Genomic DNA, 18,056 nt, shown 5'->3' with positions numbered 1-18,056 from the left:
TTCCAACCTTGGTGATTCTAAGATTCTATGATTCCAAGGTCTGCCGCAGATGGGCTTTAAAGGAATGTCCTGCAGCCCATTTTTCACCTCTCCAGAGCTGAGCAGTCTGGGAGTGTTGTCCTGGAACATCATGGACACACACCTGTCCTCTAAGAAGGCTTCTGCTTTTACTCTGCAAGTCAAGCAGCCCTCAGCCCTCACTGTTATTTTTTCATCATTCACATTCAGCACAAGTGAACACAAAGCCCAAATGCTCATCCCCTCACCTGTACCATCCACCATCACTTGAAACACATTTTGTACATATGATTGAGAACTACAAAGAAATGAAAGCAAAAGAATGTATTGAGCAGAAAAACAGAACAGCTAAGTACATGAATGGTTCTATTCTCATTCGGCAAACTGGTCGTTGTTGGGGGTTGGCCTCTTTCTGGCAGAAGACAGGGGAAGGTATTCAGCTTGACCAGTTTGCTGAATTCCTTTACTGTGTACTGATTGCATTTATTCTGCACTCTGGGAGAGCACAAGGCCTCAGAGAAGTTAGTTCAATGACATGCAAACTTCATGGGATTAGTTTCAACCATAGTAAAGAAAACAGTATCATAGAATGGTTTGGGTTGGAGGGGACCTTTAAGATCATCTGGTTCCAGCCCCCCTGCTATAGGTGCCTATAGACGCCTCCCACCAGACCAGGTTGCCAAAAGCCCCATCCAGCCTGGAAATCTGAGTGATATTTAAGGGTAACACATCCAAAAGGACAGCTTTGGCATGTTGGCCTTAGTACTTACACAGCTGCCACAACAGACCAAACCCAAGAAGCACGCTGTGACTTCTGTCAGGCGTGAAGAAGGTTGCTGCAGGTTGAGCCCTGGCCCAGCAGGCACTGTGGGGCTGTGCACAACCACCATGGGCACAGGTCTGGCACTGCCTGGCTACCAGACACCATTGGGTTCTTCTGAAAAGGTGTCAAGATGGTTTGCTCTGAACCTATGCTGAATGAAACTATGACTGTATCCAGAATCTGAACTATGGGTCTATGACCAGATGTTGCCCCTCTTGCTTAAGCTGCAGAATCAAGCTGGTGTTTTGCTTTGTTTTTTTTTTTTGTTGTTGATTTTAGCTTGTTGGAGCTGCTTTTATCATTGCTGAAATTTGTTGGTTGGTCTCCAAACACATAGAATCATTACCTTCTGTGATTTTACAGAGAAGTGAATATGATGGAAGTACCCCCATATGCCTGTCTGTCTGTGCATCCCCACAGGCCCTTGCACTGTCAGGATCAAACAAAAACAAAACCAGAACTTTAAGAAATCGCGTGTTTTCTGGGAATTTTGGTGAACGTTCTGTTCAAAAGAGTTCTGGTTGTGAGATTTCAGTCTTACTGCATCTTGGTCTTCATGTGCCTTTCCTGGAAACAGTCACGTGAGAACACGTCTTAATTTCTGCTGGAGAATTCGTCGTGAACAACTGCCTTTGCCACTGTTCCACACCAGGGAGAACTGCCTGTGTGTTATTGTTTGAGGATTATTTGGCTCTAAGTGTTCAGGTCTGGAAGTACAGTGCCTGAATGAGCCAGGTGTGTTAGTGACGTATTTATAGGTTAGATGCATGATCAGCGTTTTCTAGTGCACCAGACATTCCCCTTTCCTGTAGTAACTGCAGATAAACACAGGTACTCATCCAAGACTGCAGAAAGGCTATTTGCATACTCATTTTTATCCTCCCCTGCTAATGGCAGTGGAATTGTGGTTTTGTGCTGTTGGGGCTAACGGGCATTCCTGCCTTTGGCCGTGTTTTGAGAATCTTAAGAGGCTATTAGACAAATTGATAGAATTAATTAAATGCATGCTCTTCTTGTTACAGAAACCCTGGAGATTTTTAAATAATCTTCTCTGGAGTTGTATCTTTAGCCTTCCAGGCTTCGCAAATTGCTGGAACAGAACAAAGTTGGCTGGCTATTTTCTCCAGGATCTGACAGAAATCTTAGAGAACACGATGTTCCAGTAATCATCTCTTCTTTTCAAGTGTCTGTTCATGTTTTTAATCTCTCTTCCCTTTCCCTTTGTCAGAAGACAGCATATCCTAGTTAAGAAAAAAACACAAAACCAAAAAAATAAAGAGAAAACCTGCAGCAGCATTGTTCCTCCCCGTATCTTTCATTTCACTTCGTTTTTGTGCTGAATCACACTGTTCTGATACAGCCTTCTTTGTGGTGTAATTGTTTTCTGTAATCCATTTTCTTTGGGCTCCTCTTAGCTTCTGTCTGAAGCTGTTGCTGCTATAATGAATGTAGTCATAAATCTGTCACAGGTAACAAGGTAAATGCAGAGCTCGGTGCAGCAGGGAAGGGTATCTGCAGCTCAGGAAGGTGCTGCAGTTACGGGGCAGGCAGAAAAGGTTCCCCGCTGACAGATGAACAGGAGAGGACACCTAATTTTTGGTCCTCTCATAAATCCGCTGCCACTCCCTTGTTCCGGTTTCTGCAGGGATGCCGGGTGACCACATGGGCATGGGTGGAAAATGGAAGGATGTGGCGGAGATTCGAGGGTTGGGTGTCTGGCAGGAAAGGACCGTGTGGCACAGCCAGCCGAGGGCACGCCTGCCTGCTCCCCGCTGGCGTGGTCCCAATGCAGCAGTCCCTGAGCAGCTGGGGAACTGCGTGTGTGCCTCAGGCCTGGGCAAACCTGGGGCTCCCACTGCTGGGCAGCTTGGCAGGACTGAGGGCATCGTGATGTTCTCTGAATCACAGGGTCAGTAAGGCTGGCACTGAGGTCGTCTCATCTGGCCGAGAGCCCACACCCACCGTGCCCACTATCCACGTCCCTCAGGGCCACATCTGCCCCACCATCTTCTTGAACTCCAGGAAAGGTGACTCCCCCACCTCTCTGTGCAGCCTCTGCCAATACCTCAGCACTCTTTCTGAGAAGGAATTTCTCCTAATGTCCAACCAAACTCTCCCCTGGAGCAACTTAGGACCATTACCACTCATCCTATCATGGTTAAGTAAGAGCAGAGGCCAACCCCCACCTCACCACAGCCTCCATTCGGGGAGCTGTGCTTTAAGATCTCCCCTGAGCCTCCTCTGCTCCAGACTGACCCATCCCAGCTCCCTCAGCCGCTCCCCGTCACACTTGTGCTCCAGAGCCCTCACAGCTCCACTGCCCATCCTCGGGACACTCTCCAGTGCCTCCATGTCTGTACTGCAGTGATGGGCCCAACACAGCACACAGCATTCGATATTAAGAGAAAAGGGAAGCAAGGATACGGAGGAAAGCAACAGGAAGAGCAAAGATGACAGATAAGGAACAAGGAGGTGGAGAGAAACCATTTTTGAGAAAGGTGCAGTTCCCTGAAAGCTGCAGCATTCCGTGGTGTGATGGGAGAGTGGCTGGCAGTGCGAGAGCACCGCGTCTCTGTCAAGCACTTGCCTCGTGCAGAGCAGCCAGAAACATTCAGAGGCATTCACTGGTTTTCCAAATGTCATTTACATTAGCATCCTATAATTGAATCAGTAACACTTTACTGAAAAGGTTAAATTCTGCCTTTTAAAAATTAAATCAGCTGCTTAGCTGTCAGCCGCAGCCATGCCCTCCCGTTGCCTCTGGAAGAATTGGCATATTGACATATAAATCGTCCTGCTGGAGAATGCATTATCTCTCTTATTTATGACTACGTTGTGCCACGAAGTGCTGCTGCTTGTAATTGAGGGCTCTCTGCTGAATTTGTTGAGTGTAAAATCTGTGGGAATAATTAATTCCATAATTAAAATACTTCTTACAGTATAGATTTGAAGAATCCCTAGCTGGTGTACGTCACCCAAATGCAAAGTTCTATGAAAGTTTGAATGAAAGCATAACCAGCTTTTTTGCGTGGAGAATACTTTTAATTGATACAGGGCTGGTTTCAGGTGACTGATGAAAGCTCCCAACCACACAGAAATCAGCAGCATCACATTCAATTCCTATCTTGCCACCAGTGGTATAGCAAAACCTTTAACATTAAAGCTCTACTGAAGCATTCATATGAGCTGTTGGCCTCAGGGCATAGTTCTTACTAGTCCTATATTCCTTTAAGAGATATCCTGAAGGTAACATGATGTTTTACTGCTACCTGATAAATAATCATTTTCTTTACTCAAAATGTTGCAGCTGTAGATTGCACCTGAAATCAAACAACTCTGCAAAACAGAGAGTTAAAAAGCATTATCTCTCCCATTCCCTGTTCAGTAAAAAGTTGTGCCACAGCATTGCAGAAAGGATAAAGCAGCACTTCTGCTTTTGGGTGAGTCTGAGCAGTCCACTGTCTTGTTAAGGCTGTTGTACTCCGTTGCCCTTTCTGTAATCCTGGCAACAACCTTAAATATGGTGATATTTGATAAGTCTAAAATACAGCTTGTCCATAAAATGCTCTGAGTGCTGTTTGGGACACTCTGTGCAAGGAAAGAACAAATCTTTTCCCTCTTCATAGGACGGATGCAACGATGGATGTGCATTTCTTGGTGGCAGTACTGAGCATCACCTGCCATAGGCAGCACGAGAAAGGATGCTGGCAGTACTACAGGTGTCCTCTCTTCACCTGTCTGGAGAGTTCAGGAGTCCTTCTCACCCAGCGCTGCAGGAGAGGATTTTCAGGAGGCAATAAATAAATTTTGATCTGGTTAATACAGTTAAGGTCAAAGAGATTCTATCTGGAGCTATTTAAAATACTCTTAGCATGCAGACACGCTGCTGTCAGTAGTGCTAAGTGCCCTACCTTGCTGAGGAGTGTACACAACCCTTATGAAACTATTCTTAAGTATTCTGGTTACTATATTTAGCACTGGCTCATAACAAGACAAAAAGCACTTAGCCAAATGTAGTTCTGAAGTGCTTAATCCGGCTAAGAATATTTTGTCCTTAGGTGTCTCCTGCTGAGACTTTTTATAGCTCACCATCCTGCTGCATCATGCAAAAAGCTTCTCCATGCATTTGAGCCTGTGACTTCTTTTATGACCATTTATTTTGTCTGAGTCTGGGCTGGCACTGACCGGGGACATCGTTCACCCAGGAGAGATGCAGGGCAGGCTCATCGCCCCTCACCTTCGTTGGCTGCGCTCAGGGGGAAGCAGAAGCTCTGCTGGAGACCGGTGAACTGGAGCCCTGCTCCTCATTTAGGCTTGGTGTCACTGGCTGGATCCCGTCTGGTTCCTGACAGCTTTCAGTTGTCAGACAGCCAATGGGCAAGACAGTGGAGAGGTTTCTGGGCAGAGCTTTGTGCTCGAAACCCAGAACGAATCCTTTTGTTTGACTCAGTTTTTTCAGTGAGGGCGGTGAGACATTGGAGCAGGTTGCACAGAAGGGAGACTGTGGATGCCCCCTCCCTGGAAGCATTTGAGGCCAGGCTGGATGGTGCTCTGAGCATCCTGGTCTAGAGGGAGGTGTCCCTGTCTATAGCAGGGGGTAGAACTAGATGATCTTAAATGTCCCTTCCAATCCAAACCATTCTATGATTCTGTGCTTAGGCCTGTGTATGAAAAATGTTTTCTGAAAAATTGTAATAAACCTGTTAGTGAAGATCCAGGTATTTTTTAAAATACAACTCATTGTTTTAAAAATAATATTCTTTTTAGCTGTATATATTAGAACTTAGTAAGAGGTAGACAAACTTCAATGTGGGTCATCCTTCTGGAGGAGAAACAATGATATAATCTTGAAAAAATAGCACTGACCATGAGAAGCAGCCAAGATAGGAATTTCAATTGTAATGTGGGTCAATAGGATAGCAAATGAGATGACATGTTCCTTTTGAACTGGGACAGGAGCTTTTGAACTAGGATATGGCCAGCACAGTGCTGCCAAGAGACAAGGCAGAGTAGGGCTGCTGTACCTGAGCTCATTACGAAGGTGTCCTCAGCTGCAGCCTCACCGAGGATACCAGCCATTGTGTAAGGTTTTCCCTGGAAGTTTGTGTTCTGAACTGGAAGTGACGACTTGGTGTCAGCTGCACAGTTTCCTGGATCTCTTATGGCTGAAACACTTGAAATGTTTATGCATTACTCTCATACTAATGCCATGTCAGGAGCTTCATTTCCCCTTCTAGGTAACATCTGCACTGTGCTGGATAAGCCCCTGTCACACAGTTTTCTTGAGCCAAGCAGACAGACTGGCATCATTCCTCTAAGCTGCCGTGAGCAGGAGTTTGGCCCGTTGTTCCAAGCTCCCTGCAAAGCCCTGTCCTCATACCACTATCCAGGCTCCTGGTGGTTAGCAGTGAGTTCTACCTCTGCCCTCTCTGGTCCCTGCTATGTGTATTGCACAGTGGTTCTTCAGGGTCTTCCTGGGCTCTTTTCCCTTTGAGGTGCTTTCATGTCTTTGAGAAGGGAGAAAGCTATTGCTTCTCCTTCGGGTTATCAGAAACGTAGGCGTGTTTGCTTGGTCACTGTGGCTACAAGTGTTGGTGGTGTCAGCATTTTGCAGTATCTTGAGCAGTCTAAAAGTAACAGAAGTGGTGATGAAGCTGTGACTCAAAGTAGGGCTTCAGGGGCATTAAAAGTTTGTTAAATTTGGAAGCACAGCGTTTGGCTCTGGTTGGTGATGCTGCTGTCAGGTATGGCACCTCAGTTCTTCCAGCAGCAGCTGGGCCCGGTGATGTTTTGGACAGCAGAGACTGCTGACAGATGCAGACAAACCAGAAGCCCCAGGTCTGGTCCCAGCACCAGGTCCCAGAGTGCTCATGGTCGCACCCATGCACGATTCTCGTCTGTGCCGTCATACTTCTTCAGCTTGCAGTCATTGCTGCTCTTTAGGCTATGTCTTGTTTGCAACTCTGTTTTAACTGGATTTGCTTTTCCTTCCAGGATTAATTTTTCTCTGTCTCTATTTACATGGTGATAAGAAGAGCTAATCCCACTCCGTCAGTCTGGACTGATGAATCTGAGGAGTAGAGCAGGTAATGTTTCACTTGGCTGTTAGCTTGCAGTGACTCAGGCAGTGAGAACCACTCCCTCCACATTGAGTACATTCACATTTGGGGACTGAAGAAGTCACACAGTGTCCTCTACCCAGGTCTCCTGCAAGGAGGGGATTCCTGGCCCCAGAGCAGGAGAGGGAGGGTGACTTTCTAGCATATTTCACAGAATCACAGAATTGTAAGAGTTGGAAGGGTCCTCTGGAGTTCTTCCTTATGTTGGTGCGGAACTTCCCATGTGCAGTTTGTGCACTCTGCCCCTTGTCCTGTCACTGGACTTTAAAGCCCAACTCCATCCTCTTGTCTCCTGCCCTTTAGATACCACGAGCAGCATCTTTGGCATGTTCTCGGTTGTGGATGGTTTCATTTTGATTTACCAACCAGAGACAGTGAGAACGAGCCCCCAGTGAATAGATCACCGTCACTGTGCTGAATTTGCCATCGTTGCATGGGTCTTGAGAGTACCACATCCTCCCTGGGAATTGGCTCCAACTGTTCTCACCTGCTGTGCTGCAGGAGCAGTTAGCATACATCACAGGCAGCAGCCCATGGTGACTGCTTGCAGGCAGGCCCTGGAGAGGCTGGCTCTCGTTCCCTTCCATTCCCTGAGTGATGCCAGCAGAGGAATGTTTCTAGCTTGAAATGTTGGCTGTGAGTCCCCATGGTAGGACACAGCTGGGGGGTGGTGGAGCCAACAGCAGGCAATGGCTGCAGGGCACTTCGGGTGAACCTGTCTCATATTGTCCCTTGGATCATACCTTGCTGTTGCCTAATACTAATCCTGTGGAGGATCAGCACAGCTTCCTCCTTCCTCCTATGCCCTTGCACCAGGACAGAAATCTCAGGTGCTCCTTAAGCACTGCAGTGAACTTCAGCAGCCAAGTTGGCTCCCCCAGGCAGGCCAAACAGCGCTGCCTGGACCAGACACTGAGCTGAGGTCAGCTCTCACGTTTGCTGGGAGAAGCTGGGCAGAAAGCAGGGCACTGGTTGGGCTCCCCATCCCTTGCATTCCTCTGGCTGTATCAGGTGCTAGCTGGGCTTGCTTGGGACTGGAGCCATTGCACAGGGGGACTCCAAGGGCAGCCTGGGGGCTGCTGACTCTTTTCCAGTTTGGGCATATGGGTTTCAATCCTCAAACCTTTGGTCAGAATAAGCAAGAAACTAAGTAATGGAAAGGAGGCTGGGGAAGTAGATGATAAAATCATCCAGGAGGTCGTGAGACGCAAACCAGTAAGCTCCGTGATGTGACATCCTCAGCAGGATCAGGCAGTGTGCCTCAGTAAGTATTTCTGTCCTTTCCTTCCAGAGCCCTGCGTTGTGTAAACGAACTGATGGATGAAGATGAGAAGGACAGGGCAAAGAGGTATGAGGGGATGCACGGAGCAAGGAAGTTCTCTCAGGGGAGAACTGTAAATGCTGTGTTGTGTGATGCTTGAAAAAGTGCTTGGGACACTCGTGTCAGAGGCAAAATGCTGTGGTTTTCAGGCCATGTACAGCAGACCACGTACAGTGTAACTATGTCACTGTTTTCAAGCTCAGTGCTCCTTGGATTATATTACCTTGCTCTCAGAATCTCATGTTATCCTGTAGCTGTTTATCATCCCAGTGATTTTGTTGGCCTCAGCTGGGGCAGTGCTGCTTAGCACAGGGCAGGGCTGGTCTCCCTCCAGAGGAGCTTGGCTCTGTTCTAATTACTCATCAAATAGCAGTGCCAAAACAGAGAGGGCTGCTGCAAATGCTGTGTGTGAGAACCTCTGAATGCCAACCTGAATGTGAACAGGAATGCTTGCTGCATACCACCCTCGGCTGGGAGCACAGGAGCATGTATTGTCATGAATACGCTTGTAAAGAAAATTAATGACTGCTGGAAGGGGTTGTATGAAAATAGCATTATCTGAGCTATGAGCTTTGGAAAGAACATTTTGGAAGAAACTGAATGGATTTACTTTCTTCCCTAATAAAACTCTAATAAAAGCATTCTTAAATTGCATTAATGCAAGCTGAAAACTAGTCTGTGGTTTTCTCAGCCAGACTCTTAACATGCCCAATTTCATAAGTCGTGCTGCTGCTACTGCAGATTTTCAAAATCAGATAGGAGAGCTTGTACTTGACTTTATTCTGCAGTCAAGTTGCCTCTGCACAGTGTTCTCTGGCAACAAGCTACTTCTGCAATTACAGATCCAGGGAGGAGGCAGCCTTCTTGTTTTGACCTTTACGTGCTTGTATACTAAGCGCAAAGCAAGAGTGGGCAAAAAGGCAATGTGTGGTGCCAGGACTTTCTTACCAGAGAAATTTCACCTTCGTGTAATCATCCCTGATTTTGAAAGAGTGAGAAATGCTGCAGAGATGGATGTAAGGAGGCTTAAGTGCCTGTAAATGCTATTTGTTACCTGCAGACATTGCTTGCTGACAGAGAGTTCAGTCCTGCTGCAAGGCTCCAAGCACCAGCACTGCACTGACACCCAAGCCTAATTTTGTACAAGCGAGCAGTGCCAGCAGAAGCTCAGATTCCTGTACTTACAGCATTTTGCTGAGATGGGGCCTTGTGCCGAGCTGCTGCATTTTACTGAGTGACGTTTAGCTTTCTGTCACGCAGGGCATCACGCAACAAATCTGAAAAGAAGAGGAGAGACCAGTTCAATGTCCTCATTAAAGAGCTCTGCACAATGCTGCAGGGGCACGGCCACCCTCTCAAGATGGACAAATCCACCATACTGCAGAGGACCATCGACTTCTTACAGAAACAGAAAGGTACCGAGGGCACACGCCTGTCCCCTCTTCCTTTTCTTGGTTTCTGATGTGTCTGCATTGTGATGATGTGAAAATGGAGTGTCGCAAGTAAGAAGGCTTTGTGTGGAGAATGATCTGAGGATGATTCCTCTGAAAGCCTCTTAAAAGAAATGGTGTTAGTTGGAAATGGAAAAAAAAAAAAAAAGAAGAAAGTCCCGGTGATTATGAGCAATGTTGCTTTTTTGATGCTTTTTTCTTTAAGAAATCACAGCACAGACAGAAGCCTGTGAGATTAGACAAGACTGGAAGCCTTCATTTCTTAGCAACGAGGAGTTCACCCAGTTGATGTTAGAGGTAAGAAGAAATTGAAGCCCCACAGATTAGTGAGAACTAATCAGTTCAGGGGAGTCGCTCAGAGATGCAGTTCCGTTCACCTGTGGGTCCCTGTGTTAATGATTTCTCCTCTGCTGGCACATCTAATCCAAACCTGATGGAGACCAGTGTTGTGCTAAATGCTTTGCAAGCACAGAATTCAAAATATGGCTGCTTCCCCTTAAAGAAAAAGGGCATTTCACTTTGAAATGAAGACCAGTTGGTCCCGTATTTGGCTCTGGAAGCACCCAACGAGCCTGCGTTTTTCCTTTCTTAAGGATGCAGCTTTGGTTTTGTACTGCATATTCCTTTGTTGAGGACTTCTGTGCTGCTACTCTTTACCCCACCAGAATCAGGGTGTATGCTGGGCCGAGCTGGGAGGCGCGGCGGTGTCTTCGTTACTCCTTTTCATCAGGATGCCATGACTCACCTCCCTGGAAAAGTCTGTTCATTCTTTCTGGGAATTTCTTACCAAACAAGCCAGTTTGTTCCAGCTGAACCAAAACAAATTTTGCTCTTAGAAGTGACAGGGGAATGAGCCCTCTAATAACTTTTGGTGCGCTGGGCTGAGCCCATTGACCAGCTTAAATAAAGTTGGTGGTTTTACCCAGAGAGGGCTTATTTTTAGCAAAAGCAGGGAGTCACAGTGAAGTAGGGAGTGATTGGCTGCAGTGAACACTGCTGGGTGCTGCTTCTGCATGGCGCCTCCGTCTCCCTGCAAACTGGGCTGCAGAGCAGCCTAACGATGGCCTTAGAGGAGCTGGCTTTGTGCACAATGCTGGCTGCAGGTCAGATGGCCAGCACCTTGGGAGTGTTACAGAACAGGGACAGAGCCCGGATCAGCAGCACAGGAAGGTGTTGTGAAGAGCTCAAAGAAGAAAGCAGATGCAGAGACTGAGAAGGCACAGAGAACCTGGACTCCAGGCCATAAGCCATTGTGAAAAAGAGAGGGAAAACAAATTTTCAGATTGTCACGTCACTTGCCTAGAGTGCTTTAAGCAAATTAAATAAGGCTTTAGATCTTGTCCCTCGTCTTGCCCTTTGATCTATGTCCATTAGTCATGGATTGCTAAAAAACAGTATCCATCCATCTGTCCATCCCTCCATCGTGCTGGTTTTGCTGTGATCATATCTAACATCTCGTTACACACTGAATTAGTTAACTGTTGTGCAATTCAGAACACATAATGAAGTGACTGAAGTCACCAGGATTGTGTGGGTGTAGAAAATTTAACCACCACTGTCTTGCTTCATGTAAAATAAGTACTCACTGGGTGCAAAATAGAAGTCAATTTAGTATTAATGAGCAAATAAGAAGATAGACAAAGAATGCTGAATTAAACAGCACCCTTTTTTTTCCCCACATTGAACTATCATTGCCATAAGGGATTTCTGTTGGGTTTAGAATCCAACAGTCTAAAACCACGGAGTAATTTAGCCTATTTGTTGTACTGGAAGTTGCTCCGGTGTGTAATTCTTTTGTTTTCCTTCTGTCTCATCTTTTGTCATTAGGCATTAGATGGCTTCCTCATCGCTCTGACCACCGATGGGATTATTATTTATGTCTCTGATAGTGTCTCTTCTCTGCTCGGGCACTTACCGGTAAGTTCCGACAATGCAGCGCATTGCAGGATGGCTCTCCTGCCTTAGCACAGCCCTGTCACTGCAGCCAAAGAGCCAGATGAATGTGAGTGATGGATGAACCCACAAACTCTTAGGAAGCTCCTCAGGAGCCTGTGGTTCTGCCTCAGGGTCTGCCATTCAGCTGAAAAATCTGTGTAGAATCACTGTCCTCGTAGCTCACCCCCCGACTGCATGTATGAGGAAGGGTTGGGGTGGTGGTTGTCCCACCAGGTATGTGGAAAACCTCATATCTGTGTGCTGAAGCTCTTCTCAGACAATTTCAGGTGAAAATGTTTGCTCTTCTGATGGCACTGGGTTGTTCTTTTTTGAGCCCAGGGTCTTTAGTACCAAAAATGTTAGAGTTATCCATTTCTGTTGGGTGTGGAAGCTTCTGCTGGCTCCTCAAAAACATTTCTTGTTTTTATCTGGCATAGATTATGCTACGTGAGGACAAATTTGAGCCTGAGTATCCTAACCTGTCTGAACGTCCTGATGTGCAGAGAAACAAATATGTGCTGACATTATGGAAGCACCCCTTTAGTCAGGACGTGTGGGTTCATCAACCGGGGCACTTGCAGGACAAGTTAATTTTGCCAGTCAGCCTGAAAGGCCAGGGGAGGAGGTGAGCAGGAGCTGTCCCGCTTCTGTCTCATGCTTCCAAAGGGAAAGGTTTCACATTTTCAGTTTGAAATGATAAATTTCACTTCCTGTTGTGTTTCTGTGGTACCGGAACTCCTCCAGGTTGCATGTGGCTGAACTGAAGGGCAGCCTCTGGGGCCCGTTCAGCCTTTTGCAAATAGATGGCAGCCTGGCGATAGGGTAACCTAAGGGTGATATTCTTCCCTAGATCCTTGTGTTAAGAGGCTGCTAGGTTGGCAGCATCTGTGCTCCGCTGTAGGATGAAAGCACGTGTTGTTGTGTCAGCCTGTGCCGTTGAACGTGACAGAGCATTCTTTTGCATCAGTCAGATTTGGTGGACCAAAATATATTAAACTTTCTGCCTGAGCGGGAGCAGAGCGAGGTGTACAAGCTCCTTTCTCCACATGTGCTCATGACAGAGCCCGTTGCAGCTGATTTTCTAAACGGTAAGCTCTTTGCTCATCTGTTGATGAAGGAGATTTGCCACAGGCCAGCAGTTCCCAGAGGGAGCTCCCAGCTATCTAGTTCTGTTTGCCACTGCTGCTTTGCCTCTGTGAATATTCTGAGGTTTGATGCAGTACATCAGCTAATGTTCCTACTTGCTGCCCATGCTTTGGACAGTGTGTACTTTACTGTTTGCTTTGGCTCACAGGACAGAGGGAAATTCTCCTCATTAGATATTTTTCCCAGAGTGGGAGTAAGCCTGTGAAAGGAGTTTGGGGTCTGGGGGAAGAATGAGGGCAGGAGAAGTCCCAGAGGGTTTTGGCAGTCTTGTTCTTTAGAAACTGGCGCATTTCAGGACACTTGAGAAGCCCTCCTTGCAGTTGAAGCAGCGGCCTTCCTATCTGAGCTGCCCACCTGGGTCTCTGCTGTTGGCTGCTGTCCTGCTCCCAGACTGTCCCCACTGTGCCAGGGGCAGCTGCCACTGACTTCATCCCCAGTGTAGCTGGGTACTGCACAGCCATGGGTACCACAGCATGCATCCTAGAGCAGAGGCAGCTGATCATTGCTCCCACTACTTGCTTGCTTGGGTCCATCTGAAGCATCTCAACAGTAGCAGGGTGGGTCTGAAAACATGGGCACTGTCCATATATTGAGCGTGCTAAAGTGCAGGCTGCTGGCCATGTTGTTGATGTCTCCCTCTCCTTCTCTCTTTCCAGTGGAAAAGCAAATAGAGTTTTGCTGCCATTTAGCGAGAGGCAGCTTAGATCCAAATGAGCCTCTGACATATGAATATGTGAAATTTGTAGTGGATTTTAAGTATTTTACTCATGGTAAGTAACATCTCCTACCACTACTCCTTAGCCTCTCTCCTTTAATTTTGTGTTCTTCTGTAGCCACGTAAAGCCTTGTTTCAGCTGAACAGGCTGTAAACAGCAGGGATGGAGTGTGCTGTGGGTTTGTTAGAGGTTTTCATGTAAAGGAGCTGGGCAAGCTGCTGGTTAGAGAAGGGGCACCAGACCGACCCTCCCTCTGTTTGATTCACTGCCTGTTGTGGATCAGTCCACTGACTCAGTTAACTGGAGAAACATGTTGTTCTGTTTTACTTGTGACAACTGAGTGACTCTTTAAAAAATGAAATAGTTCGAGCAGTTTGTAAAATCTTGGCTCTCTCAAATACTGAGCTTCTAAAAGGTGCTATTTTCTGCAAATCAAATCTAAGAAAAGGACAAATGTCTGGATTTCATGTGAACTATTTCCTTGGGGCAACACTCCAGCCTTTTGGTCACCAAATTTTTTAACATCCAGTCGTGATTTCCTTTCTATTGAAAAAAAAAGAAAGGGCTCAGGCCAGGACAATGCAGCAGATCTTTCTATATCCCCTTGATTTTCAATTTGAGATTTTAAAGGGACATTTGCAAAACATGCACTGGGATTGAAGCAGAAATGCTAGCAAAGAGTCTGTAGCTGCGTGCTGTGAGCAATCAGAACTGACTTGTGATGCTTCCCTGCAAGCCAGGGGTAGGTGGTGCAGCCCTGTACAGCCTAAAGGATCATGCTTTGGATAACGTCAGTGTATATCAGTGTGGCATCGTGGTGTGGGTAGGAGTTTGTTGCTTGGGTTTCATCAGTCGTTGCACCTGTCCTGACATGAAAAGAAAAGTCTCCTTCCTTTTCTTCTTAAATAAATTGTCTGGTTGTGTCTAGTGCCTACACCCTCCTGTAATGGCTTTGAGTCAGCTATTGCACGAGCTTTCAGGTCAGCCACAGAGGAGCAGATTTGCCTCGTAGCAACAGTTCGTCTCGTCACACCGCAGTTCTTAAAGGTGAGGGCTCTCCCACTGCCTTACTCCTGTGCTGGGTGGTGGTCTTTTCCAACCCTTATGTTCTGTGATCCAGCGACACAGACTGGCCATGCTGAGGGCCTGGGAGTGGGAGGTGACGTTTATTTTGGAACGAGTAATTGTAAAATGGGAGTTGCGTTTGAGAAGAGGTGGCCATGTGATGGCAGTTTCAGGGCAGCAGGCTCAGCCAAACTGCTTGAAACGTTGGAGCTGCTGAAGAAACAGAGCCCACAGCTCCTCTGTGTAGAAATGCCACAGCACCTCGAGGCCCTGAGCACTGCAGTACGTGGTGGCTGTGTCCTGTGGCACAGTGCAGCGAGGACAGGGATGATGAGCAGAGGTGCTTTTCACTGCACACAGCACTGGCCAGGCCAGCTTGAGGCCTGCTCTGCCATCCACCTGTCATTGCCAGTATTCACACAAAATTGGGGAATTTCAGCTGCAGATGAGGCCCTCAGACTATTTATCTGAGCTCTGAGACTCAGCACAGGATGAATTGTTCAGCCGTTTTTCATCAGTTTCTGCCTCTGCAAAACAAGGTTAATGCATTCTTTGGAGGAAGAGAAGCCAAGTGCTTTTAAAGCCCTGTGTTTTGCTAGGATTTGTTATATATCATATTATAAATGATGCATTCTTGGTCTTGAGAGAGGACTCCTTTTGTCATTGTGCAGAATTAAATGTCTGAAAGAGCCAACTGTTTTGCAGGAGCTCTGCAATGTTGAAGAGCCATGTGAAGAATTTACATCGAGGCATAGTTTGGAGTGGAAGTTTTTATTCTTGGACCACAGGTAAGAGATTTGGTCACTGAGATATAAGCAAACCATAGTTTAAAAATAGAAATGTTTATGTTGCTTGAGATCCCAGGTAAAATAGCTGTAATTAAACTACACTACATAGATAATGATATTCCATACTTACTTATCAAGCTTCCTTAAAAGCTTTGCCCTCTGTCATACTTACAGTGGTTAAGAAACCACATAAGTAAAGGGTGACTGTCTAGGGAAAAGTTCAGCTTCACCAAGGCATTAATGAGCACCATGCTGAGCACCATGAATTCTACTCCTTCTACCACTTATCTCTTCTGCCCACCATCTGCAGCTGCCAAGTACCTGCTGAATGTTTTGCTGTATTGACAAACATTTGATTTCCACCCTGATGAGTGATGGAATTTAGAAAAAGCAGTGGATTAGGTAGTTTAATTGCAGATTTGCTTTTGACTGAATGCAGCAGGGTAGGCATGCGGAATGAAGAAGTCTGGAATGACTTCTTTAAGCTAATTAATATAGGATTCATTTGCTTTAGAAGAAGCCGGAGGGTTTTGTTCTCTCTTGCTTCTCTTCATTCAACATGAAAACGCAAACACTTTGCCAAAATGCTGCCCTCTCCATTATGCCACCCTTCGCAAGCTCTGCAAAGGCTCTGCAAAGCTGGTGGGTGAGGCTGGAGGAAATAAGTTGAACTGGAGGGGGAGTGGAGGCTGCGCGTCGTCTGCACATGTGGGTCAGAGAGAGGGAACACAAACAGGGAGCAACTTGCACTGCTGCAGTAGGGACAGCGCGCTTTTGAAGTGCAGACAGCCCCACTACCGCTGTGTGGGGTGGCACAGCCGGCTCGTTAGTCCTGCTGTTGGGATCTCCCTGCAGTGACTTTGTTAGACTTTAATTGGCCTGTCCAATGAGGCACACTTTCAGAATCAGGTGATTTAACAAGGATTCCTCAAAGAGCCCTAAGCCCCTTATGTCACTTGTCTGAAGCAGTGAGCTGGCTCTCCACAGGGCTGTGCCCAGAAGCTGCTGTGAATAAGGCAGGCAGGAGCTTCTTTGCAGCATATCAAAGAGCCTTTTGATGAATGAATCTAGGTTATGACTCAGAGAGGAAGCTCTGCGCCGGGCACTCGCAGCCACTCCAGTCCCACTGGAATCCAAGTGAGGAGACCATTGTTGCTGGGAGTGGATTAAGCTAACACAGACACTGAGATGGTTTGTGAAAGCACCGGACCCCAGAACCAGAAGGGAATCGTGTGGGCTGTCTCGTGTAATCAGTGCTCCAAACCTCTCCCCAGTGCACCCCCTAGGATGCTGTGAAATGTTGTTGGGTATTTTCCTGTTTCTTCCTTGGCTACATCAGCTCACAGAGCTTGGCCCTAGAGGCGTGCCCTCAGTAGGAGCAGTGTGTGCCCGGGACCTTTCATATCATGGCCATGGCATGCATGGAGTCACGATGAATAATACAGAAAGCACTCTATAGATCTGGTTAGATGTTAGAAAAGCAGGAAGAACTGTTGTCTTGGTCTTTATATACACACACGTGGAAGAAGAAAACCTGTGAACTTTGTTAATATTCTGCTTCTGTTCTTGGTTTTCCCTCCTGTTACTAAATGCAAGGTCTGCTCTGGCCAGGCTGAAAGCTGGGTGCCCTGTTCTTAGGGTGCTGACCCAGCCTCCAGCCCTGTGCTCAGAGCTTCACTGGAAAACGGTGCTTTCCATTTGCACAGCCAGCTGCAGGCCCCAAGGCTGGTAGTTACGCTAACAAGGCACTTCGAAATGGTTCCACAAGCAAGCCAGCTCCTTGTCAAATGATAGATTAGGAGCATTTTGTGGTTGCTTTCTCACTTAAAGAAATCTGGCGAAAGTCATGGAAGCATAATACTTCCCTGATCAGCTTAAATGTTTATCTGATGTGCATTTGAAAGGCATTATTGTCTTGAAGATAAGCATGTCGAGAGACACCGGCCAATCTGACAAAGAGACAGCAAGGGCACTTTAATAAATACATGTATTATCATAATTAACAGAAATCTGGGTCACATGAGGAAACGGAACACAGTGCTCTATGAAGAGTCCTTCTGCTCAATAGGGCTGTATTGTGGCTGAGACCTCTGTGTACTGAGGGCTCTCTGTGTCTAGAAATTAGAGTGTAGAAGCCTGGCTCTTGCAGACGGCTCCTCGTCCTGGGCCGGGTCTGGCTCCTGCTGAGCCCTTGATCCTCGTGGCAGTGAGCTGCAGGCTGCTGCCCCCCATCCATATGGCCTTTTTCTCCCTCTCCCCTGTCAGCCGTTTGCTGCCAGGCTGCCCGCGGCTGTGGGGAAGCACTGAGGAGGTGCAGCCAGGATTTTGAGCGTCCCTGCAGGAATCCAAGGCAAGGAAGGGAGCGAGCACAGACCTCTTCTGGCCCTCTGTGCTTGAATAACCTTTGATGCCCCCAAGGGGATGAACATGGAGCTGGGTCATTAGGAAGGACAGGGGAGGGTTTCCCGTTCATTTCCAGAAGCTTCTCGCTTACTTTTCCCTCTGCAGTCACTACCCAGATGACATTTATATCCAACCTGATGGAGAATTTTGCTGGGGCTCCGGGTTGTTACGCACACAAACATCCGTAGCGTTTCTCAAGCCGTGTCTCACGGGTGTGCTTAATGGATTGAGTCACTGCATACGCACATGCCCTCCCTACACCCACATAATG

At 47.0% G+C, this 18,056-nt stretch overlaps 1 protein-coding gene across 3 annotated transcripts in view; it reads left to right on the top strand.

The window, feature by feature from the left end:
- The window catches only part of PASD1 (PAS domain containing repressor 1), a 47,605-nt gene that overhangs the window by 15,118 nt on the left and 14,431 nt on the right, over nucleotides 1-18,056 (top strand). The window contains exons 2-10 of one of the 3 annotated variants that reach the window (XM_042876760.1): nucleotides 6,836-6,927; nucleotides 8,252-8,308; nucleotides 9,542-9,696; nucleotides 9,938-10,029; nucleotides 11,560-11,649; nucleotides 12,635-12,755; nucleotides 13,470-13,583; nucleotides 14,458-14,576; nucleotides 15,300-15,382. In XM_042876760.1, coding sequence (XP_042732694.1) covers nucleotides 8,277-8,308; nucleotides 9,542-9,696; nucleotides 9,938-10,029; nucleotides 11,560-11,649; nucleotides 12,635-12,755; nucleotides 13,470-13,583; nucleotides 14,458-14,576; nucleotides 15,300-15,382 — 806 coding nt within the window. In that variant the 5' untranslated portion in view covers nucleotides 6,836-6,927; nucleotides 8,252-8,276. Of the gene's footprint in view, nucleotides 1-6,835; nucleotides 6,928-8,251; nucleotides 8,309-9,541; nucleotides 9,697-9,937; nucleotides 10,030-11,559; nucleotides 11,650-12,634; nucleotides 12,756-13,469; nucleotides 13,584-14,457; nucleotides 14,577-15,299; nucleotides 15,383-18,056 lie in introns of those variants that run through there. The other 2 variants (XM_042876762.1, XM_042876763.1) reach the window with 2 other exon arrangements.

Source organism: Lagopus leucura, unplaced genomic scaffold (assembly GCF_019238085.1).
Source record: "Lagopus leucura isolate 7727_CA_CO unplaced genomic scaffold, USGS_WTPT01 Super-Scaffold_100016, whole genome shotgun sequence".
NCBI classification, from domain to species: domain Eukaryota; kingdom Metazoa; phylum Chordata; class Aves; order Galliformes; family Phasianidae; genus Lagopus; species Lagopus leucura.
This window is presented reverse-complemented; position numbering and strand designations above follow the sequence as displayed.